Raw genomic sequence first — 24,233 nt, forward strand, 5'->3', positions numbered from 1 at the left:
GGTGCGTTCCGTACAATCTCGTCAACGTAGCGACAATGACTGAAGGTGTCGTAGCGTTCGTCCTCATTCATGATGGTGAAGCCCTTTAAATTGTGTGTCAGATCGTCACTGCATACTGAGGAAAGGGAGGTAACGGGACCACTGGTTATATAGTCCATGAGCCAGACCCCCAAATTTGGCCATTGTGATTTTGTTGAAGGTCTGTGTCCCTAGAATTGGAAAATGTATGATGGCATTGCACCAATGGTAGGTTTCTGTGTGCTATCACTCTTTCCCATTTATTTTTTCAATGGCACACATACACAATCCATGTCTCAATTGTCTCAAGGCTTAAACATCTTTAACCTGTCCCCTCCCCTTCATCTACTCTGATTGAAGTGGATTTGACAAGTGACATCAATAAGGGATCATAGCTTTCACCTGGATTCACCTTGTCAGTCTATGTCATGGATGTTTTGTACACTCAGTGTATATCTGGCACACCTGGCTCATGTGGTTGTATATTCTACATTACTATGAAAAATGTTGGGCATATACTACAATTATATTTCATAAAGGTACGGTCATGCGAAACTTTCCAATAAGACCCCATTGAGTTGTTTGGCGGCCATATTGGAAAAAAGCTTCTGTGGGGTTAATGAGGGAATTCTGTGATGGCCCTGTATCTACAAATCTTTTTAAAACCCTGTTCTAGCTGTGTGTGCGCAATTTGGTGCCTCTATCACCAAAGTTACAATCCAAAACATAGCTGCCCCATTACATGGAATTCTATGACTAAGCTTCCAACATTCTAATGTATGGGATTTTAAAACAATAGTTGTAGCTTTGCTTTCAAAGTTGGTTATATTATATATAATTTGAAACATAATTTCATGACCTTTTAGAAACATAGAAACATAGCTTAAAATGTATCAGGGTTTACTTTTTAAAGCCATTTATACAGGTAATTCTGATATATCCACTAAAGGTCAAAGTTCTGTTGACCCGAACATTCCGAAAATTATTATGAATAGCTGTGAATCTAAGCTTTCCAATGATATATGATTAAAGGGTATACATGAGCATTAATTTGTTGTATACTGACGTTGTTTATCATAGGGTGCTAATCTCTATGGGCAAAATGAATGGGATGGAGGGATGAAAGAGTAATAACACAGAGAAAGATACCAATGCTGCACTGCTATCACTCATTTTCCAACTCTAGGGACTAAAATCTCTATTCGCACGGGACTAGTATTACTATGGAACGTCGGTTATGGAATTATTACCCCAGCATGTCCGTTTTTCCAGTGGACGATTCGGAGGGGATTAGATTTACCAAACTGCTCCCGTAATTCTTTTTTTTCCTCATTCAAAATTGACAGTTATGACGGAAGCCTGGAGGCTCTTCTAGGCGTGAAGATATTTCAAACGTCTAGGGAAAGCCTAATATTGGCCTAATGGCCTTCAGTACGGTAAAAGTCAAAATAATAATGCATATCAAGAAGAACCATGAACAGTAACCTATGCAGACATTTAATTACCTGACGTATTTGGCAATTTATCAATTCATTAGCACAATATCGTCCACTTCATCTTTTAAAAGAGAAGTATGGCACTAAGAAAGTAGGCTACGTGCATAGCACTTTGTTTGAAGCATCAATTTGTTCCCGTGTTCTTATCCAAACTGGGTGCAGCACCTGTTAAACTCTGTAATATCCCTCAAAACACAGAGATGACGATTCGCACGGGATAAGTATTATCAGAGGACCTATGAGGTTGCCGAAAAATAGTAGGTTTTCATGGCTGGGATAATAAACCTTCCTGCCGAGTAAAAACTACTGACATGGCAGATTCGGAAGGGACAAAATTTACAGATGTGGTCATTTGTGCCTGTGCACATAATTACATTACCTGAGCTCCCCCAGTAAAATGTATCCCATCCAAACATTTTTGAGTGCATACATTTTCGTACTTCCCCCGTACTTATCCCCCATGGGAATCAAACCCACAACCCTGGTGTTGCAAGCACCATACTCTACCAACTGAGCCACACAGGACCAGTTGTTTATAGTTGTTTGTTAATGTTCCTCTTTCATACAACATTACACATTTGAAGTGCATGAACCGATACAATGTTATTCGGCATGCAGCCCCTCAAGAAAATAACATGTCAAACACTAACAAGGATACACCTTTTTCATTTGTTTTAGAGGTTTGTTTAGGCAGAAATAGTAGATGTCATTGTCTTAGCCACACATAGTGCAAATCTTCTGATTCAAAAGACCTTCATTTCCTTTCGTTGACTGAAAAAATGACTGGAAATACAGAAAAGGTGTCACATAATATATTCATTATAATATAAAGGGTATAAGACACCAGATACTGGCCGTGTACAACCAAGAAGAGCTAAGAGTTTAGTTCTAGAATGAAGTCACTGTGGTCTTGTGTTCTGGAATTTATGCCACAGGAGAATATCAGACATTCACACCATTTGGTTTTGGCACATCAATCAACACATACAGCAGTCATCACTGTACAAATACCCATGTAGTTCCCTGAAACAACATCTCCAATCTTTTCTTTTCAGTTATGTAAGGCAATGATGACAAGGGTGTGTTACCCCGTTTGGCAATGCCAAAGAGGGGAAAAGAGAAATAGGAAAAAAGGAATGGACAGATGGTAGTTGATCATCTTCAGTCTTGTGAGGGACCATGAAACCACTTGATGTGTAGAGGAATGCTGGAAACAGGTGATGGCGGTAGGGCTCCTGATATTACATTCCCATTCGAATGCTCTGAATGATCTGGAAGATTGCTGAAAAATATCAGAGAACACTATTAAGCATTTGATAAGTTTGAGAGAGAGAGAGATTAAATAGGGCCCTCAATCACATTACAAAAACAGATAGTTCAGAGGTAGACTGGCTCTGGCCGCTTGTTCACGTTCAGACCTAGCCCTTGATCATGACTCTCAGTTCCATTACATTACAAATAAGAGTCATTGGATGAAGGCCTCTTCTGTATTGGGAAGTTTTGTTAAGAGCCCAGATGCTCAGTCTGAACATTAACACGAATCGCTTGCGGTACGGTTTTGGAAGCATAAGGACCTTATCTTTCATATCAGCGAGAAAAACAAAACGTTCAATAGATACACACCTTTTATACGGTTAGTATTCCCACAAAGCCATATCGCCATGTTTCATGTTTACGGAAGACAGAGGGACCACCTGTGCTAATTAGTTATCTATAGCATGCTCCGAACACCTGTGTGTAAAAGAAGGCGGCTGCCAGAAACGTGTTGTCACTGAAAAATACTGTTGACTGCAACTGTGATAAAGGCAGTTAAAACAGTGTACAGTATGTGTGTATTTTGCATTTGTAAAATTATTTAGATGTGATATGAAAGTAAATGGCTTTATGTTTCTAGAACTGTATCACAATTGAGAATCGATTGAAGTTTAGAGTATTTGGCTGTTTTGGCTTCCAGAGCCAGTCTACCTCTGAAAATAACACAAGGTCATTGGACCTTAAGGAGTAACAGTAACATTAGGCTTCTTAAGAGTGCATATTGGGCTAGTTCAGACCAAGGATGGGGCTCTTAACTAAAGTCCCCCGGGAAGAAGATACCTTCATCAAAAGGCGCTAAAAGGTAGTTATAGCGTCTATGAATGGGGTACTCCTAACCTGAATCACGTAATATTAGCCTCTGTAAAACAATTGGTTTATCATGAGACATAGGCCTAGATTCATTTTCAATAGGTTCTAAAACATGGGGGAATAAACCAATAATGTATAACATGTGTTTGTATACATCATTGGAAAAATACATTCGTGTACACTGTACATATGCATTTACCTGATCCGCAGACGACAAATATGAATAATGCCAGAAGCCATGGTCCCACTGCCACCTTGTCGTCACCTGGATTTCTCTACAGAAACCAACATCAAGATACATCAAAACGTTAAAGGAAACTTTTAGATATTTTGAAACCATTCAAACAAGTAGCTAGGCTATTATTTTCAAACAAAATAGAAATGTATCTAGTAACGTAGTCTTCACTGACTATTGATTGATTGTATCCCAAAACTTACCGTGGATTTGGCCACGTTGCCTCTCAGCGTGATGTTTTTGCTGTGTTTCTCGTTGGCCATGCGTATTCTCTGTTTTGCCACCATTGTTTAAGCTTATTGTAGCCTTTTAGCTATTGATTATTTATGAAGTTGTAGCTGTCAAATGTAGACAGTCGGCTAATTTCCAGAGCTCGGTCGCCGTTTAGTGATGAGCGCGTAGTGGAGCTCGTTTTGCATGGCCCGGTGCCCTGGCGTAATAGACTTTGCGCATTTTACATTGGTCCTTCAGTAAAATCTCTATTCAGCGGGGAACCGGGCCATGCATAACGAACTCCACCATTGGCAGGGGTGTCTCGAATTTGTCTACGTACACACAAAGTAGACCACTCCCACACAGGAAGGGCTATTCCGTGGTCGTGTCATTCCACAAATGTTTTTTCTTTTCTTAGAAAGAATACAAAATGGCTAAAAGCGTTTCATTTTTTTTTTTTTAAATAGCTCAGCATGTATTTGTTTATAAACAACATTCAACCTAGGAGTGAATTTATAATGGACATAAAATGTGATTAGACACACATATTTATGACGATGTTGCCAATGTTCCAATGACACTCCCCTTTTTTCTTGAGACTTCCGCATTTCTTTTGCAGATTATTCTCTTTCCGGTACATCATGGCGCCCCCCACACCTCATTTAGCAGGTGGGTTAATTCATTGAAGAGTAAACTCTTTATTTGTTTACGTGTTGTTTTAGATGTTAACCTGGGTTGTAGAATATACGCAACGGCCCATCTTAACTGTCACGTGAGTTGGAATGTTGAATAATTTCCTTACTTTCAATTCGACTGTGACCTGCTGTTGACAGAGTAATGTTACAAGCTAGCCAAACGCTTTCTAAACATTTTGGCAGATGCTGTAGCATGCAAGCCCAATTCCGTTCCAATCAGATTGACCTCATGCTGATGATAATGTAGCTAATTCTTTAATCTTACATAGGTATTACATAATTGATTTTATACTAACTGCTGCTGTTATTGTGATCACACAGTCCGGGGATCTGACGGGACAGTGCTGCTCCGTGGACCACCAAACTGCGAAAAGAATGCAGATTTTCAAAGGTCATTCCCGTTCTATCAGACATAACAATGTTAAATTGTTAGCCAAATCAATCACTGTGCATGTGTTGCAAATTCCATTTTATTTACTAAACCTTTCAATTTCAGGGACCCTCTGCAAAGTAAATATGTGTCTTTCAGCAAGGACGGGACATTGTTTGCATGGTGCAATGGAGAGAAGTAAGAAAAGCTACATCGTGGCACTATGTCTGCGTCCAAAATTGCACCCGATTCCCTATATTGTACACCACTTTTGACCCGAGCCCTATGTATCAGTTTGCAGAAGTAGTATATAACCCTTGCAATGCTGTAGTGTGAATGACATTAGTCCTGTAGACTACCTCTTCAGTCATTGGAATCTTTTGCATACATTGAGACTGGTCCGATCACAGTAGTTGTCATGCCCATGTTTTGTTTGTCAGGGTCACTGTTGTGAAGGTTGCAGATGGCTCTCAAGTCAGGTTGTTTGACCTTCCAAAGACTACAATGTTGGAGTTCTCTCCACTGAACACTGTGCTGGCTACATGGCAGGTGTATAGCAGTAAGTTTCAACAACTATAAAAACAAGGTTTTAGTAGATGATGGAAATCACTGACTCTTGAAATTGTACTCCTTAGCATTTTTCAGTAATCTATTAATGGCTAAAGGGCTCTACACACTACGCAAACTGAGTGATGGAGCATCACTTTCTACGTAGTTCTATGTACCTTTGTTTCACTGAGTTTTTTTGAAGCAACATTTTTTTAACGGACTGAATACGTCACTCTGTTTGCGTAGTGTGTTAGAGCCCTCAAGCAGGCACACAAGTAGGTAGTCGAAATGTATTCTGTTTGAAACTAGATATAAATTGAATGTCATGTCCAGTCAAATCATATCACATTTTATTTGCCACATGCGCCGAATACAACAGGTGTAGACATTACAGTGAAATGCTTACTTACAAACCCTTAACCAACAATGCAGTTTTAAGAAAAAGAAGTGTTAAGTAAAAAAATAGATAAGTAAAAAGAAGAAAAATAATAGATAAACATTATGTACAAAATAAGTTACAAATAACACGAAAAAACACACACAATAGCACAATTGGTTAGGAGCTGTAAAACGGCAGCCATCTTCTCCGGCGCCATTATGAATGCATTGCAAAATATGGTTTGTGGTTGTTTGTGCTGCACTAGCACTCATCTTTACAATAGGTAATGTAATGATATTTTCCCTTTCTCTTGTCAGAGACACAAGACAACCCACAGGGAGATGCCAACTTGCAGCTGTGGGATTTGCAAACTGGGACCTGCCTCAAGGCTCTCTACCAGAAGAAGGTACAGGGATGGTGAGTTTGCACCGTTGTCTATTATTGTGTGTTTGTCCATCTGTGAGGAAATGCTGAGGATTAGCCAGCAGCATAACACCCTGCATCCCACTACTGGCTTTCCTCTGAAGCTAAGCAGGGTCGGTCTTGGTCGGTCCCTGGATGGGAAACCAGATGCTGCAGGAAGTGGTGTTGGTCCAATAGGGGGCAGTTTTCCCTCTGGTCTAAGGAGATCCTAATGCCCCGGGGCAGTGAAGGCGACATTACCCTGCGTAAGTTGCCGTCTTTCGGATGGGACATTAAAACGGGTGTCCTGACTCTCTGTGGTCACTAAAGATCCCATGGCACTTATCTTAAAAGTAGGGGTGTTAAATTCCCATCCTGGCCCCTTTCAATCATCCCCAGCTTCCAATTAGCTCGTTCATCCCCTTTCCTTCCCCCTGTAACTCTTCCCCAGGTCGTTGCTGTAAAAGAGAATATGTACTCAGTCAACTTACCTCGTAAAATAAGGGTAAATAAATAAATGAGTATGTGTTGCCCATTAATGATGCACAGATTGAATTAGACTGAATTAGAACCTGGGTCTCCTGTGTGTCTGTTAAGCTAAAGCCTAGGACCAAGTCTCAGACAAGGTTACTACTCATGTGAGTATGATTTAATGAACCATCTCTGTTACACAGATGATGGACTTGGGAAGGCTAGATAATGTCTGCCACCACTTTATCCTGCTGTCGGTCATTATCACCCCTCGCTCCATTGAATAGAAACTAAGTTTTTAGTTATATGTTTGCATCACGCCCTTTATTTTCTGAACAGATTGGTTTTGTCTTGTCAATGTGTACAGGTGTCCAAGCTGGTCAGATGACGAGAAGATTGCAGTCAGGAGTGTTAACAATGAACTTCACTTTTTTGAGAACAATGACTTTAGTAAGTATCTTCATTGCCCCTTTTATTTATTGAAAGTTTATTCAACCAGGAATTCCCGTTGAGGTCAAGAGATCTCCTTAACAATGGAGAACTAGCCATGATGGCAGCTCCATACTGATGTGACATATGGAACCAATCATTTATTGAGAGAACTAGGTAGCGCTTGTGCACTTTCTATTGTAAAAGTACCAATATTTGTATTAGTTCATCGTCTCTTTTTCCAGTCACCATTGCCAATAAGCTGCACTTGCAGAAGGTGTCCGAGTTTATGCTGTCCCCTGGAAGTCAGCCTAGTAAGGTATACCTTTTGTTTGATCTTGTTTCCTGCAGATAGACTTAACAATTCATGTATCTGTTTGGTTAGCTGACTGTAGAAGAGGGTATTGACATTTGCCACTGTGTTTCTGCTGAAGGTGGCTGTTTATGTCCCTGGGAGCAAAGGTGCCCCCTCGTTTGTCCGGCTATACCAGTACCCCAACTTTGGTGGCCCGACCTGTGCTCTGGCCAACAAGAGTTTCTTTAAGGCCGACAGGGTGACCATGCTGTGGAACAAAAAAGGTTGGTCAACGTTTATAATAGAATTATGTTAAGTAAATGTTATGGAGAATGTGTGGTTTGCGTTATCCTAATAGAGTTTGTAGTTGTAGAAGATTACTGCCATGACTGCTTTTGTTTTTTTCCCATCAGCCACTGCGGTTCTGGTGCAGGCCAGCATAGAGGTGGATAAAACAGGGGCCTCATACTACGGAGAACAGACTTTACACTACTTGGCCACCAATGGGGAGACTTCTGCGGTGCAGCTACGTGAGTCTAGATTTGTATATAGTGTGTTTTTACTCCACCGTTATTTGTATGTCTGAAGGCAAAGATATGTAAAATACCAGGGGAACGACACTGGGGCGATGGTCATTCGGTATGTTTTTAGCTGTTACACTGGACGTGTAGCTTTTGCCGGCGTGAGCGCGAGCCACATTATTAAGTGTTCTCTGGCTTGAGCAGCGCGTCATTCTTAAAAAATAGAACCAGTGCGCAATTGTACGCTGAGCACCTTGAGCCTCTGACCGAGCCGCGATGCTTATGCCCAGGTTTAATTTGAATGAATTTAGCTGATGCTCTGTGGTTCATAAACGTGTGGTATCTATCTGTGTTGTGAACAGAGAAGAACGGGCCCATCTACGACGTGGCATGGAGCCCCAGCTCCACCGAGTTCTGCGTGGTCTATGGCTTCATGCCCGCTAAGGCTACTGTCTACAACCTCAAGTGCGACCCCGTCTTCGACTTCGGCACGGGCCCCCGCAACGCCATCTACTACAGCCCCCAGGGCCACATCCTGGTCTTGGCCGGCTTCGGGAACCTGCGGGGCCAGATGGAGGTGTGGGATGTCAAGAAGTGGAAGCAGGTGTCCAAGCCCCAGGCTCCCGACTCCACCCACTTCGCCTGGTGCCCGGACGGTGAACACATCGTCACATCGACCTGTGCCCCCCGGCTACGTGTCAGCAACGGCTACAAGATCTGGCACTACACCGGCACGGTTCTGTACAAGCAGGACATGCCAACGGGCACAGAGCTCTGGGAGACTGTGTGGCAGCCCTTCCCAGACGGGACGTTCCCTGAGAGGCCGGTAAAGTACCAGGCAGCACCCAGCGAGCTGGGCAGCACAGAGGCCAAGCCGGCCCAGGCCTACCGCCCACCTGCCCTGCGGAATAAACCGGTCACAGCCAGCTCCAAACTGGTGAGTAGAGGGCCAGGGGTCAGGTTAGGGTTGTTTTCAGTAGACATTCAATTGTAAAACAAAAATGAGCATATAAAGGGATAGTTCCCCAAATTCAAATTAGGATTTTTCGTGTTTCATGTCCAAATCATCTTTAAGTAACTTTGAGCTACACAATCAATTTTAGACACTTTGGAATGATTTGGACATAAAACACATTGGTGCTAATATTAGTGATACCAAGCATTGGTTTTGTGCCGTAAATGCTAAAAAGTTAGCATTTGAAGACAGTGGCCAGGTAAACAAAACCAAAGCATAGATTGCTGTCAGACCTTGTCCATAGACTGCTTACAGGGTAAAAGGAAACCAATATGTAATTTTGTAATTTGGGTGAACTATCCTTTTAACCCCCTAAGGTCGATGTCCGCGTGAAAATCTAATTAGCGTAATAAAATAAAAACATACAGATCTGTCAGTTTAAGCTAGAGATATCTGTTTTTTTGCATTGGATGTGTCTCAATCCACCACATCCGCCGATGTCACACTTCCGCATCTGCGGTGACAGAGCTAGAGCGGTGTTTGTCAGACCATGAGACATCCCGAAAAATCTGTCTTCTCACAAAATTGTCTGTAGCGTCCGAACGGTTTGGCCTAAAAACAATTATGACCCCTCTATGGAAAGATGAGACTCTCACGAACACGATGGTGCCGTTGCTTTAGGACCTCCACAAGTTTCAGGAGACTCGCCTGAAGTGTGTACATCCGATCTGTTAACTTCTGTCTGTCTAGGACGCCCACAGGCCTCACAAGACCCGGCTGAAGGTCCCCCGGTACTGGTTGAAAAAAATAATGGAAGTATATATGGAGACTGTTTTAATGCCAAAAATATGGGGTTAAAAACATGTAAAAAAAAAAAACAAATATTTCCTGATCTTTCTTATATGTCACAGATATAAGAGAGACACGTCAGAACCATCTTCCTTTTGATATTTATTTGGGCCTATCTGTTGTTCCGTGTGTTTGTATGGGCTAGTAGCAGTAAGGCCCAACATTTTTTTTCATCAAATATTTTGTATATATATTTTTGGGGGTCTTTAAAATTCAAAATCAAATAGCTAAATTATCCCTGGTACGACCATCTTAAAACAATTCCAAATAGCTTAGTAGAACACCCCCACCCCCTCCCCTGGCTTAGACAGGGCTTAGACTCTGATGGGTTAAAGGGTCAAATACAGTTGTATTGTATTGAATCCACCCCGGAGGAGGAAGACCTATGATGAAAAATATCCATAAATATCCACCCTTTTCTCTGTCAGCATGAAGAGGAGCCTCCACAGAACATGAGGCCTGGCGCCACCGGGGACAAGCAGCTGTCCAAGACGGCTCTGAAGAACCAGAAAAAACGAGAGGCAAAGAAAGCAGCCAAACAGGTACATTATCTTCTCCTAATGTGCGGTAATGTATGACAGAAGTGGAGAATAGCTCAGAGCTACTGCTCTTGTCTAAGTTATCAGATGGGGGGAGTGGGAGGTAGCGAGGTAAGCGATCTCAAGTTATGTGGGTATTATTTTTGTGACGTCTAAAACCTTCTAGGGTTGATAAAGTTGTGTTTCCTGCTTGTGTAGGAGATAAACCCAGATGCCCTTGAGCCTCAGTCAGACCCATCTCCAGCCAGCAGCGCTCAGCCTGAACCCTCCTGTGGCGACCCAGAGACTGACAAGAAGATCAAGAACGTAAAGAAGGTGACAAAACACGTTCACTGTTTATTAGTCAGTAGTTACTGGATCAGTTGGTGGCTGAAGTATCTGTAGTAAGCTGTTTGTTTCTTACAAATGTACCTTACAGTAATTTTCCAGATTCTATATACACGTCTGTGGGGGAGCGAGTTTGACTTCTTACTGTAATTGACCTTTTCATTTTCACTGCTATGAAAAGGCTTTATCACAAGCATACTGTAGACAAATAAGTCTTCAGGAAGTTCCACTTCCACTAGCTGTACGTTAATTCTGTTCATTTCAAACTGACCCCTAGAAACTGAAAGCTATCGACGAGCTGAAAGCGCTGCAAGCAACTGGGAAACCCATTCAAAAGAACCAGGTATTATTCCGACAAACTACTGTCACGCACACGGTCAATATATATCCACAGTTTATACATTTGTGTATTCGACTTGTAAATATCATAGAATTGTGTTAAAATACGTATAATATTTTTCTCCCTTGTCGTTTATCTCTTTCAGCTTGAAAAGATGGAAAAGGAGGCTCAACTCATGAAAGAGCTTGAGGATCTTCAACTAGGAGTGTAAAAGAAAATACTGAATTTGCCCATGAATAAAACACAAAACATCCTTACCATATGATCAAGAGCACTCCCAAAGCTATATTTAATGGACACGTTCAGATCTCATACAATTTTTACTAGTGGAGACACGTTGCAGTTGAAGGCTTCTCACATTTTAACGTACATTTGAGCCTTAAAAACTTAAGCATCAAGGCACTATTGCTATGCAATGTATGTACAGGTTATTAAAGCCAGTGATGATACATAATATTTAGAATTGGTGTATATAGTAAGTAGGTGAAGGTTTCAACAGCTAGAAGTTATGTTGGTTTTTACTTTAAGTTGAATGAACAACTTTCAGTTCATTGAGATTATAAAATAAGAAAATTGAATAAAAAAATGTATGCCGCCAAAACAGTTATTCTTCTTCATGGTTCCAAGAAAAGGTTGCTAATTTCATAAATCATCAAAATATATATATAATAATTGAGAATAGTTTGTGTGATAACCCAATTATATCAATAATAGTGACATCATTGGACAAGAGCATTGCCAATCACGGTTCTTGCCATTGGCAACCACACTACACACCAGTGATATTGTTCCCACCCAAAAGGTAAACTGAGGAAAAATAAACATTAGCTAGGGAGAAAACGTGTTTGTGGTCTCAAGGGTTGGTGGAGAAATGAAATAGAATCCATCGTTCTATATAGTGGTAGGCGGTTTAGCAACAGCTGTGCTGGACTGTGGTCGACATGGATGATAGATCTAATGGTGTGGGTGGGGCTGATGAAAGTCATGGACCTGGATGGTCTGTGGTGAAAAGGAAAAATAATGGCCCTGCTAGAAGCGCTGCTGACAGCAGTGGCACTTCTAGAGGGTGAAGGTAGTGAAAAACAAAAGTAATGTGTCTGAGTGGAAAGTTGTAATCGTGTTTGATGCGACCACAGGGTCTCATCTACTGTACACCCTATTTGATTAACCGATGGTGTTAAGAAAGGTGAAGTCACATTAGCCCGGTTCAGTGGTAATAGTAGACTGTTAATATTCTGTGCTGAGCATGTTCAGCAAGGGAAGATTCTGAAAATGAATACTCTCAATGGGAAGAAAATCACAAATCATGTCCCTGGAGCTTCGGCTAAGCTGAGGGGGGTCATTTCTGGGGTTCCACTATCTATGTCCATAGATTACATAAAATAAAATGTAGAGGGGGGCATAGTGGTTGAAGCCAAAAGGCTGTTCAGTAAGAAAGAGGAGCAGGGAAGTGAATGCCTTTCAGTACTATTAATGTTTGAGAAGGTTTTGCCTAAGAACAGATGTTTCCTGGCTTTCACTGTTAGAGAGTTTGTCCCACCTCCATTAAGGTGTTTTAAATGCCAAAGAAAGATGCTAGAGAGGCCCAACGATATAAAATCACTCATAATGTTTCTCATGCAGAGGCTACAGATTGGTGGAACTATTAGGCAGAATGATGGAGTTAATAGGGTTACTCCTGGAATAAGTGGACCTACAGTAGGAAATGTTGCTTATGCTAGTCCTGACACGGTTACGAGACCCGTTCAGAAATCATGCTCTCACAAATGTGTTGTGTCAAAGGACACCTTAATAGTTAATCAGATTGAATTTATAGCCTTCATTGGAAAGGTTATCAACCTGACTGCGTTTGTGGAAAGAATAACTGGCAAGTTTGTGGAAACAGCAGCAGTTTTTAGGAGTAACAGATGTTACTGTCGCCATGATTGTTGATATGTTGACTCCTAATAATACTAATGATGGAATGTCTCAGTATGATGATAATTAGAGTTATGTTTTTTGTTATCCTTCAGTGGAATGCCAGAAGCCTTATTGCTAACGGTCAGGAGTTTAAGAAATATATGTAATTGATTTAGAGATCAAACCTAATGTGATATGGGTTCAAGAAATGTGGCTTATTCCACATCTTGATTTTTATTATTCCTGGTTATTGTTCAATCAGATCTAATAGATCAGTTGGACAGGGTGGTGGTTGTGCTACGTTTATAAGGGAAGGTCTTGTATATCGTAATATACCTGTCCCATCTGAATATGAATGTGTGATGGTGAAAATCTACAGTGCAGGTAGTAATATTAAGTAACAACATTTTTACAACCCTTGTCGTCAACTGTCTCGAGAGATATGGTGCGGCAACTTCATGGAAAGACTTGGTATTGGTGGGAGATTATATAACTGGGTTTTGGCCTTATTTAAATCACACTTTTCGAGTTAAAATAGGATCAATTTTATCTGATGCCTATGGAGTTGACAATGGTATTCCTCAAGGCAGTGCTATCAGTCCTATTTTGTTCAACATTATGATTAATGATGTGTTTTCGAATGTAGGTAGGGGTATTTGGGCTTCCCTATATACTGATAATGGAGCTATTTGGAAGAGAGGAATGAATGTCTCATGTGACCAAATCTATTCAACATGCTATAGTGGATGTTGAAAGATGGTTGATTGACTGGCGTTTTAAATTGTCAGTAGCGAAGTCCTGCTGTATGTTCTTCTCGAAAAAGAAAGTTGCTGATAATATACAGTTGTTTCTGTATGGACAGCCTATGGGGAGGGTTTCTAAGTACAAATATTTGGGTCTATGGTTCAATGAGTGATATACATGGAAAGATAATGTCATAAATGTTTAAAAGTGTAAAGAAGGTGGTGAATCTTATGTGCTTGGTCTCAGGTTATGAATGGGGTGCTGACAGACAATTGTTAATGGATATTTATAGAGCTCTGATCAGGACGGCCATTGATTACGGGTGTATAGTTTATAGAACGGTGGCGAAGACATGGCTTCAGAGGCTGGACAGAATCCAGTATATAGCTTTAAGGATATGTGTGGTGCATTTAAATCAACATCTGTACGTGCCTTACTAGTGGAGGCAGGTGAGATGCCTTTGGATATACGGCGTAAAAAATGGTCATTACCTTATTGGGTTAGGCTGAAAGGCTGTGAGGTTGACCATCCCACTGCTACTGTTCTAGATGACTGTTGGGAATATACTAGTAGACATGGCAGTGGTTTTGGTTGGACAGTTGGAAAGCTTGCTGATGAGAGTGGTTTGAGGGAGTTGGAGGTTGGCCCTTCTGTGGTGATAGGGGATGTTCCTCCATGGTTACTCCCAGATCCTGTTGTTGATCTAACCTTGGTAGAGAAAAGGAAAGATAGGTCAGAAGTCAGTGATATAGGGAAACTGGTTGATAATTACATTGGTTGAAGTTTTTATGCATTTTTACCGCTTTTCACAGATGGATCCAAGGACCCAGATAGTTGGCGCACAGGAGCAGGCGTTTACGTTCCTGAATTTGATGTGCAGATATGTAGAAGACTAACAGATTAACTGTCAGTTGAACTGTTGGCGATAATAGTTGCCATCCAGTGGGTGGAGGACGTACAACCTGTCAGAATTATGGTATGCTCAGATTCCCTGTCTGTATTGAATTGTTTATCATTTGGCAAATCTAATAGGAGTGACCTACTGTTAGAGGTATTAATGTTATTATGGAGAATTGAGAGACTGGGTGTAGTAGTGAGATTCTGCTGGGTCCCAGAACATTCGGGTGTGGAAGGGAATGAAATTGTAAACCAATTAGCCAAAAGAGCTTTAAAACTATATATAATTTATACTAGTGTTCCAATGGGTAGAGGCCAAATGTAAGATCAGAGCCATTTTGATAGATGTGTGGCAGAAGCGATGGGTAATTGAGGTTGGGGGCTTTGGAAGGGATTTGGGGGATGGGGTTTATTAGAAGTTAGTAGGGCTCTTTTGTATTTTCTCAGAAGTACTGAGTTCGGTAGGAGGATTTAGAAATGTGGAGCTAATGTTGTAAACCGTGATTGACCACACACTCCAGCACAGTAGGCGGCGGCATGCACCTTTTAACGTTTGTTTGCGGACCGCAATTATATAATAGAAGAAGAAGATTGCTCCCACAAGGAAGTGCTGGAGCTCACCCGCACTGTCACTGCACATCAGGTACGCTCAATATGTTTGATTCTCGTGTCGTTTCCCACGATATTACTGTTCCAAATAGCTGCTTCAACCCAAGGAATCATTAAATGATTGTGCTTTTCAGCATGTGTCAATACGTATTATGATCACAACTCATGTGGACACCACCCCGGTGTATGCGATAGTTTAAGTGCGTGAACATTTAATTCAAAATCGACCTCAAAAGTATCACACGGTTGGGTATGCCACAGTCAGATGGATTCGCCGGAGCCAAAGACAACGAAAACGGTGTCCAGAGAGGACGTGAGTAAAGAAAGCATGGGGAACAGCCGCCAGGTCATCGGAATAAATTTCTGTGGGTCCACGCCTCTGATGTGGCGTGCGGACGAGTTGAAATCGGCCCGTGAACTGGGCATCATAGGGACCATGGTGGGGTCTCTGGCCCGACAACCTAGGCAGAACACCCGGATGGGGAGACCCCTTGAGCTGCTGCCGGAGGAGGGACGACTGCTGGCGGACATGGGGAGAGCTGCAGTTATTCCTGACTCAACAGTAAATTATGTTTCACTTGTTCAGTACTTTCACGTGTAGTGGTGATGCTATAATAACTAATTGGCAGCAAATACTTTGACATTACAATTTTTACTGTATAAATAAAGCAATTGGCGGTTGGGATAGTAAAAGACAGATCTAGCCACTTAGTGAGCATAGTACAGCCTCTGTCAAAGTGTTTAGACATTTATGGCACAGGTGGTAGTGTCTAGCCATGTAACTGGGTTGTGGGTTCAAGCCCTAATATGGCGTTTCCCCCTCAAGCCCTACACATTCACAGTTTGGTTCATTGATCCTTACAGAGTGAGGATCCCGAGGTGAACCCAGAGCAAGTGGAGCAGTACCATGCAGGACTGGAGAACAGCTTTCAGGAACAGGGTGCCTTGGCCTTGGAGGACAGGAAGACGACATTACGGAGAGTTATGACTGAGAAACATAACGGTGAGGGGGCCCCATCACTCACATACAGGTATTTGTGCGAGACATGGCCATTCGCACGAGTGAATCAAGTGTCCTGGCTCTGACGGCACTATGTTTTCTCTTAGAGGGTTCTGGAAGGCAGGAGGACTCGGATGGTGCGGTTCGAGACCGTCTCGAAGCTCTGGACCACGGCTTCTCATTCCCTCGCACGGCCATGGCGGTACAACTGTGCACAGCCCGAGCAGGACTGTCTCACTGTCCCGAGGTGCACCGTTTCCTGGCCGCAGACTGGCCCATACCACCGGACGAGAGGTCCGAGACCCGGTTCCGAGTGTTCAGGGACCTGAGACGCCAGGGCTTCTACCTCACCTCGGCCGGGAAGTTTGGGGGAGACTTCCTGGTGTACCCAGGTGAGCTCCGTACTTCAATCACATTAATTTATGGTTATTTGATACAATTTGATTGAGCTCAGCTCAGTGCATGATTCCAGTAGTTTGAAAGTGTCTTTTCTTTTCGATCTTGCCGACTTTCATTCTCTACAAAACAGAACCTATGGTCATGTGTCAGTCTTTCTGTTCATCTCTGCTGTATCCCCTTTCTCACAGGTGACCCCCTCCGTTTCCACGCCCACTTCATTGCCGTGTGTGTCTCCATGGACGAGTCGATGCCCCTGTGTGACGTTCTGGCCATCGCCAGGCTAGGGTCCAATGTGAAGAAGACAGTCCTGCTGTGTTCGTCAGGGGAAAGCCAGGAAGATGACGGGGGGGAGGTGGTGTATACGTCACTACAGTGGAGTGGAATGGTGTAGCACCACAGTGGGAGACTATAGGTGGAAGCAATATGGCGACATCTCTCATCTAGCCAGAGGCTACACGTCACTACAGTGGAGTGGAATGTTGTAGGCAGCACCACAGTGGGACACTATATATGCCGATATTTTTCACCTAGCCAAAAGTTATTTTATAATACTTATATTTTTCAAATTCATTCAGCACAGGAGTGCCAATGGTGTAGAGTCTAGGGGTTCATTTGTAATTTCAGTCACTAAACAGGAGTGGGACGGTTACAGACAGCAGGGGTGTATTCATTAGGAGGCAAACGGCGCGGGATTTATCTACATTTGTCCAATAAGAAACTTGTTTTTCCACTGCAAAACATTTTGTTAGTGTCCACTAATGAATACACCCCTGGTGCGTTGCGCTCCAGTCCAATGGGATGGCTACTATTATTGTATGACAATCAGCAGCGGTACGGGGGGGCTTCCTTGGAAAAATATTTACTTTGAAGTGTGTGTGGATTGTAATGTGAGAATTGTTGAAAATATAGTTGAAGACCATTCACTTTTGTGTAACCAGTGTTTGAGTGCCAATATGTAGAGAGAGTTGCCACCACAGAAGAAAAGGAAAACACTGAAAACGTTTTGGAAAATAAAAATGAGTGTTTCATATGGAACACTCCAGGTAGTCCCTCCCAGTTTCAGTCCGGTTTTCTTCTGTTTGGTGCTTAATGAACACAACCCAGGACTGCCCCACATAAAGCTGTCAGCTTCTTGGAGAATGGTCAACGGTGTGAAAAAGCATGTATATTTACTGTAAATAACACCAAATAGATATGACAAAACATCCACATTAGAACAATACATGTTCCCTGTAATGTGGTCAGATGGGGACCGGTGCACCCAATTCAACCAGAAATGCTGTCCACATTTTGTTGTTAGCCTGAATTTTTTTCACCCATCTACCCACAATATCCCATAATGACAAAGTGAAAATATGTTTATTGAAAATTAAATGCAGAAATATCTTCACCCAAGTATTCACACCCGAGTCAATACATGTTTGAATAACTTTTGGCAGTGATTACAGCTATGAGTCTTTATGGGTAAGTCTAACAACTTTGCACACCTGGATTGTACAATATTTGTAACTAGGCCACTCAGGAACATTACATGTCGTCTTGGTAAGCAAATCCAGTGTAAATGGCCTTGTGTTTGACGTTATTGTCCTGCTGAAAGGTGAATTTGTCTCCCAGTGTCTGTTGGAAAGTAGACTGAACCAGGTTTTCCTCTAGGATTTAGCATGTGCTTGGCTCTATTCCATTTTATTTTATCCCAAAAAACTCCCTAGTCCTTGTCGATGACAAGCATAGCCATAACATGATGCAGCCACCAACATGCTTAAATATGAAGAGTGGTACTCAATGATGTGTTGGATTTGCCCCAAACATAACATCATTTACATAATTAGTTAGTATTGTGGAGTAACTACAATGTTGTTGATCCATCCTCAGTTTTCTGCTATCAGCCATTAAACTCTAACGCCAACCTTTTCTGAAGAAAAGTAATCTATACTGAACAAAAATATAAACGCAACAATTTCAACGATTTTACTGAGTTACAGTTCATATAAGGACATCAGTCAATTGAAATAAATAAATTAGGCCCTAATCTATGGATTTCACAGACTGGGCAGGGGTGCAGCCATAGGTGGGCCTGGGAGGGCATAGGTCCACACACTGGGGAGCCAGGCCCAGCCAATCAGAATATGTTTTCCCCCACAAAAAGCCTTTATTACAGACAGAAATACTCCTGTTTCATCAGCTGTCCGGGTGGCTGGTCTCAGACGATCCCGCAGGTGAAGAAGCTTGATGTGGTCCTGGGCTGGCATGGGTATACGTGGTCTGCGGTTATGAGGCCGGTTGGACGTACTTCCAAATTCTCTAAAACAACGTTGGAGGCGGCTTATGGTAGAGAAATGAACATTCAATTATCTGGCAACAGCTGTGGTGGACATTCCTGCAGTCAGCATGCCAATTGCACGCTTCCGCAAAACTTGAGACATCTGTGGCATTGTGTTGTGACAAAACACATTTTGGGGTGGCCTTTTATTGTCCCCAGCACAAGGTGCACCTGTGTAAGGATCATGCTGTTCAACCAGCTTCTTGATATGCCACACCTGTTAGGTGGATGGATTATCTTGACAAAGGAGAAATGCTCGCTAAAAGGGGTGTAAACAAATTTCTGCACAACATTTAAGAGAAATAAGCTTTTTGTGCGTGTGGAACATTTCTGGGATCTTTTATTTTAGCTCATGAAACATGGGACCAACACTTTACATGTTGCGTTTATATTTTTAGTTCAGTATAGATTCTTCAGCTCTTAGCAATTTTTGGCCAATATCCAACCTTCCAATCTTAAGCAAAATTCGGGAGAAATTGGTTTTCAAACAGCTAAATGATGGCACAAATGTATTTTTGAATAATTCCAATCTGGTTTTCGAGCCCAGTACAGAGACAGCCTTAGTTAAAGTGGTAAATGATGAGCTCGCTGTCCTTGTACTCTTGGATTTAAGTGCTGCATTCGACACTGTTGACCATGATGTCCTTCTGGACAGACTGGAGAGGTGAGTTGGCCTCTCCGGTCCAGTTCTGAATTGGTTTAGGACCTATTTAACCGATCAAGAGTTTTTTTTGTCACTCTTGGTGAACATAACTCAGAGGAAATAAATATCACATGGTGTTTCACAAGGTTCGATTTTGGGTAAAGTACTGTTTAAATACTTGGATGGCTCACAACTTCCTCCAGCTAAATCAAGACCGAGCTACTTATTGTTGTAGTCAAAGCACAGAGAGAGAATCTGGCCGCTCATTTTAATTCACAGGCAATAAAGATTCAACACCAGGTAAAACACCTAGGTGTTATTTTAGATTCTGAACTCAATTTCAAATCACTCATTAGGAATGTGACCAAAATAGCTTTTTACCACCTGAGGAACATTGCCAAGGTGCGGCCGTTTCTCTCTCAGGCTGATAGAGAGACTCATGCTCTCCTGTCTGGTCTACCCAAGAAAGCCATTGGTCAACTGCAAAACATACAGAATGCTGCAGCACGGGTACTGACCAAGACCAGACAGAGAGCAGACATTACACTGGTTTTAAGGTCTCTGCATTGGCTGCCTGCGAGTTTTATAATTAATTTTAACGTGCGCTAATTTCACAGGGGATATGCCCCCCCCCCCCCCCCCCCCACCCCCCACACACACATTCTGAAGTTGCATTTTTGTCCCCCTAGTTTTATCATTGGAATGTGATACAAAACAAGGCAACGGTGTGCTGTAGGACCATGCGGATGCGATGCCTCCAAGCGGTCGGGTAGGCTGTTTGGAGTGTTTAATAATAATAATGTCCACCCCCCCCTCCACTTCTAAAACCAAAGTCGCGCCCCTGAATTTTAAGATTATTCTATTGGTTTATAAATCAATCCATGATTGTGCACCCCAATACATGTCAGACATGCTTTTAAGTTATGTACCCAGTAGGTCCCTCAGGTCCTCTGGCACTGGCCTTTTAACTATCCCAAAGCCTAGGACCAAGAGGCATGGAGAGGCAGCCTTTAATTACTATACCCCCAGCCTCTGGAATAGCCTGCCAGAGAACCTGAGGGGGGCTGAAACTGTGGACATTTTTAAAAGAGCTCTTAAAACACACATTTTTAGCTTTTCCTCAGGGTGCATATAGTCTTTCAGTTACATTTACATTTTAGTCATTTAGCAGACGCTCTTATCCAGAGCGACTTACAGGAGCAATTAGGGTTAAGTGCCTTGCTCAAGGGCACGTCGACAGATTTTTCACCTAGTCGGCTCGGGGATTAGAACCAGCGACCTTTCGGTTACTGGCACAACGCTCTTAACCACCAAGCTACCTGCCGCGAAAGTCGAGTCATGCGTCCTCCGAAACATGACCCGCCAAACTGCGCTTCTTAACACCCGCCCGCTTAACCCGGAAGCCAGTTTTTATTGTTATTCTTTAGTTTTTTATGTTTGTTGTGTAGTAACTATTTCAGTTTTCATTTTCATTGGTTTTATTTTCCTGTGAAGCACATTCTGTTGCATTTCATGTCTGAAATGTCTGTGCTGTATAAATAAACCTGATTTTGATTTGAAGATCACTTTTGCAGTCAAAAAGCAAGCCTAGATATACCGCTCAGAAAAAAAAAGAGGCTAAGGCACTGCATCGCAGTGCTTGAGGCGTCACTACAGACCAGGGTTTGATCCCAGGCTGTCACAACCATGTGGCGGGCCGGGCGCCTGCAGGCTGTCTTCGGTCGTCAGTTGAACTGTGTTTCCTCCCACACATTGGTGCAGCTGGCTTCCGGGTTAAGCGAGCGGGTGTTAAGAAGCGCAGTTTGGCGGGTCATGTTTCGGAGGACGCATGACTCGACTTTCGCCTCTCCAGAGCCCGTTGGGGAGTTGCAGCGATGAGACAAGATCGCAATTGGATATCACGAAATTGGGGAGAAAAAGTGGGTAAAAAAAAAAAACAATATATAGAGATACACATTTTTTACATTAACCAAATAAAATCAGATCTGTAAGAATGAGGTTTGTGCAGTAGGCCTAATACATTATCATAGCATATTGGCTATATGCCTTACCTGCCAATATTGTTCTTCTCCGACCATATTATATTTCAAAACTTGAGCTTTGATAACAAAATAGATCATCAGTTGGTGTAGCACTTGCGAAGCATAGCTGAGCATAAATTTAAGTAATTTGCTTTTTCATTTTTTCTGGACTGATGGTATCTGCATCCGATTGTCATGCTGCTTTCAAGTGGTAAATCATGACGTCAGTGATCTTCAGGTCGGTGCTCAGACTGGGAAAAATCGTTTTCGACAGTCATGCAACTCGGGAACTCGGGCCTCTTTCTAGAGCTCCGATTTTTTGACCTGAAGATCACTGACGTTATGATTTGACCTCGTATTTTTCCAATTTCGCAGTTGTCTTGAACACACCAACAGTCTCCGAGGAGGGAGGGAGAGTGCAGCAGAGGGTCTTCCTCTCACTGTCCCTGCTCTATCCTTCCTCTCCCGGTAAGACTGACCAGAGAGAGGGGACACCGTCTTCCACCTGATGGCGAAAAACTCAAGTCGCACCGCATCCACATCTGCACCGGCCTCATGCACAAATTCATGTTGTTCTTAGGACCAGAGAAAGTGAAATATTCCTTGATATTAAAGTAGACATGAGGAGCTGCTAATAATAATAAAAACGCAGGGCTGTCGATACATTTGGCTATTCATTCATTGCAGCTGCAGCACGAGAGGAAGTAGTGAGAAACGCGTTTTATGATTTGGAATAAAAAACTGTTGACAGTCTCACTCATAAAAACAGCAGCTCTTTGCTGTATTCTTTGACAGTCTCGCTCTGGTCATGGTTTTAAAAGTTATGAAATCTCACGTAGGCTAGTATCAAACTTTGCTGTGGCCGGGGTCGTGGAAGCTGTAGGCACAGTGATTTGAGCTATCTGATTGACCAGCAGTAGACACACTTGATTTAGCCACAGATCTCCTGGTCCGTTGGGTAGAATTAATGTATTTTCAGAGTAATTAAATAGTCAAAAATGGGAACACTTTGCCTACCCGGTGCGCAGGGCTTCTGAATCAAGTGCACCTACCATGATATTTGTTGTCCTTGATGTCTTTTGTTTTTTCATTGTTGTTTTCTGTTTTCCTTTGTCTTTTTTCTCTTTTGTTCATTTTGTTGGTTGTTGTCTTGGGGGTGGGGAATTTATGTTTTGGGGGGGGGGACTGTTGGGGGGATGTCTCGGATGGTTGAGGGGCAGCTCTCTGGGAACTGTGGTGGGGGATCTTGGAGGGCTGGTGGCCTGGTGGTTGGGAGCTTGGACCGGTGGCTGATAGTTCGCTAGTTCGGGTTCCCATCTTTTGACCTTTTGGGAGATCTGTCGACGTGCCCTTGAACAGGGCGTTGACCCTGGTTGCTTATGTGGGTCGCTCTGGATGGGAGTCTGTTAGATGACTGAATGTAATGTAAATGTTGAGCGGCTTCACTGCAAGTAGATTGTGTGTTTTAATATTCAATAATAAAAAAAGTGCACCTACCAACAGCGTAACACAAAAGAATTGGAAAAAGGAGCGGAAGCCTTTATCATTGGATTTTCTACAGAAATGTTTGGTGATCGACTAGGAATGCCTTGGGTTAGTGACCACTGCTCTAACTATTTTAAAGTCACCATTGGCTTCCTGGTGAAATCCCTGAGCGGTTTCCTTCCTCTCCGGCAACTGAGTTAGGAAGGATGCCTGTATCCTTATAGTAACTGGGTGAATTGATACACCATTCAAAGTGTAATTAATAATTTCACCATGCTCAAAGGGATATTCTTTATGAGGCATTGGAAAACCTCCCTGTTCTTTGTGGTTGAATCTGTGTTTGAAATTCACTGCTCGACTGAGGGACCTTACAGATAATTGTAGGTGTGGGGTACAGAGATAAGGTAGTCATTCAAAAATCATGTTAAACACTATTATTGCACACAGATTCCATGCAACTTTTGCTAATATATTTAGGCTTGTCATAAAAAAGGGGTTGAATACTTGTTGACTCAAGACATTTTAGCTTTTCATTTCTAATTAATTTGTAAACATTTCTAAAAACAAAATTCCACTTTGATATTATGGGATATTGTGTGTAGGCCAGTGAAACAAAATCTCAATTTAATCTATTTTAAATTCAGGCTGTAACACAATAAAATGTGGAAAAAGTCAAGGGGTGTGAATACTTTCTGAAAGCACTGTAGTTACAGTGCCTTGCAAAAGTATTCATCCTCCTTGGCGTTTTTCCTATTTTATTGCATTACAACCTGTAATTTAAATATATTTTTATTTGGATTCCATGTAATGGACATACAGAAAATAGTCCAAATTGGTGGTGAAATTAGAAAAATAATAATGGAAAAGTGGTGCATGCATATGTATTCACCCCCTTTGCTATGAAGCCCCTAAATAAGATCTGGTGCAACCAGTTACCTTCAGACGTCACATAATTAGTTAAATAAAGTCCACCTGTGTGCAATCTAAGTGTCACATGATCTGTCACATG

The 24,233-nt window shown here is 42.2% G+C and overlaps 3 protein-coding genes across 5 annotated transcripts; 2 read left to right on the forward strand and 1 right to left on the reverse strand.

Annotated features, from left to right (window-relative positions):
• Positions 1–2,164: 2,164 nt before the first annotated feature.
• Positions 2,165–4,299, reverse strand: LOC311101332 (stress-associated endoplasmic reticulum protein 1-like). Its single transcript, XM_084142461.1, has 3 exons — positions 4,077–4,299; positions 3,838–3,913; positions 2,165–2,796 (listed from the first exon to the last, which is right to left on the reverse strand). Exons 1-3 carry the CDS (start codon positions 4,158–4,160, stop codon positions 2,756–2,758), a joined length of 201 nt encoding a protein of 66 aa, XP_083998587.1. The 5' UTR covers positions 4,161–4,299; the 3' UTR covers positions 2,165–2,755.
• Positions 4,300–4,709: 410 nt separating this feature from the next.
• LOC311101333 (eukaryotic translation initiation factor 2A-like) lies at positions 4,710–11,804 on the forward strand. 3 transcript variants are annotated; one of them, XM_084142462.1, is made up of 14 exons: positions 4,710–4,755; positions 5,103–5,172; positions 5,278–5,349; positions 5,592–5,710; positions 6,397–6,496; positions 7,320–7,402; positions 7,627–7,700; positions 7,816–7,960; positions 8,090–8,206; positions 8,560–9,134; positions 10,430–10,543; positions 10,739–10,855; positions 11,145–11,210; positions 11,353–11,804. In XM_084142462.1, the coding sequence occupies exons 1-14, from the start codon at positions 4,728–4,730 to the stop codon at positions 11,416–11,418; spliced, it is 1,746 nt and encodes a 581-aa protein (XP_083998588.1). In that variant the 5' UTR covers positions 4,710–4,727; the 3' UTR covers positions 11,419–11,804. The 3 variants fall into 3 exon arrangements, with proteins under 3 accessions (XP_083998588.1, XP_083998590.1, XP_083998589.1); XM_084142463.1 differs by having other exon boundaries at positions 4,715–4,858; XM_084142464.1 differs by lacking the exons at positions 10,430–10,543; positions 10,739–10,855; positions 11,145–11,210; positions 11,353–11,804 and adding an exon at positions 9,903–10,025.
• A 3,523-nt stretch (positions 11,805–15,327) lies between these two features.
• Positions 15,328–18,145, forward strand: tsen34 (TSEN34 tRNA splicing endonuclease subunit). The gene is made up of 4 exons (XM_084143483.1): positions 15,328–15,918; positions 16,221–16,359; positions 16,464–16,748; positions 16,944–18,145. The coding sequence occupies exons 1-4, from the start codon at positions 15,622–15,624 to the stop codon at positions 17,144–17,146; spliced, it is 924 nt and encodes a 307-aa protein (XP_083999609.1). The 5' UTR covers positions 15,328–15,621; the 3' UTR covers positions 17,147–18,145.
• Positions 18,146–24,233: the final 6,088 nt, after the last annotated feature.

The sequence above is a fragment of the Coregonus lavaretus genome, assembly GCF_964263955.1.
Source record: "Coregonus lavaretus genome assembly, chromosome: 26".
Taxonomy (NCBI): Eukaryota; Metazoa; Chordata; class Actinopteri; order Salmoniformes; family Salmonidae; genus Coregonus; species Coregonus lavaretus.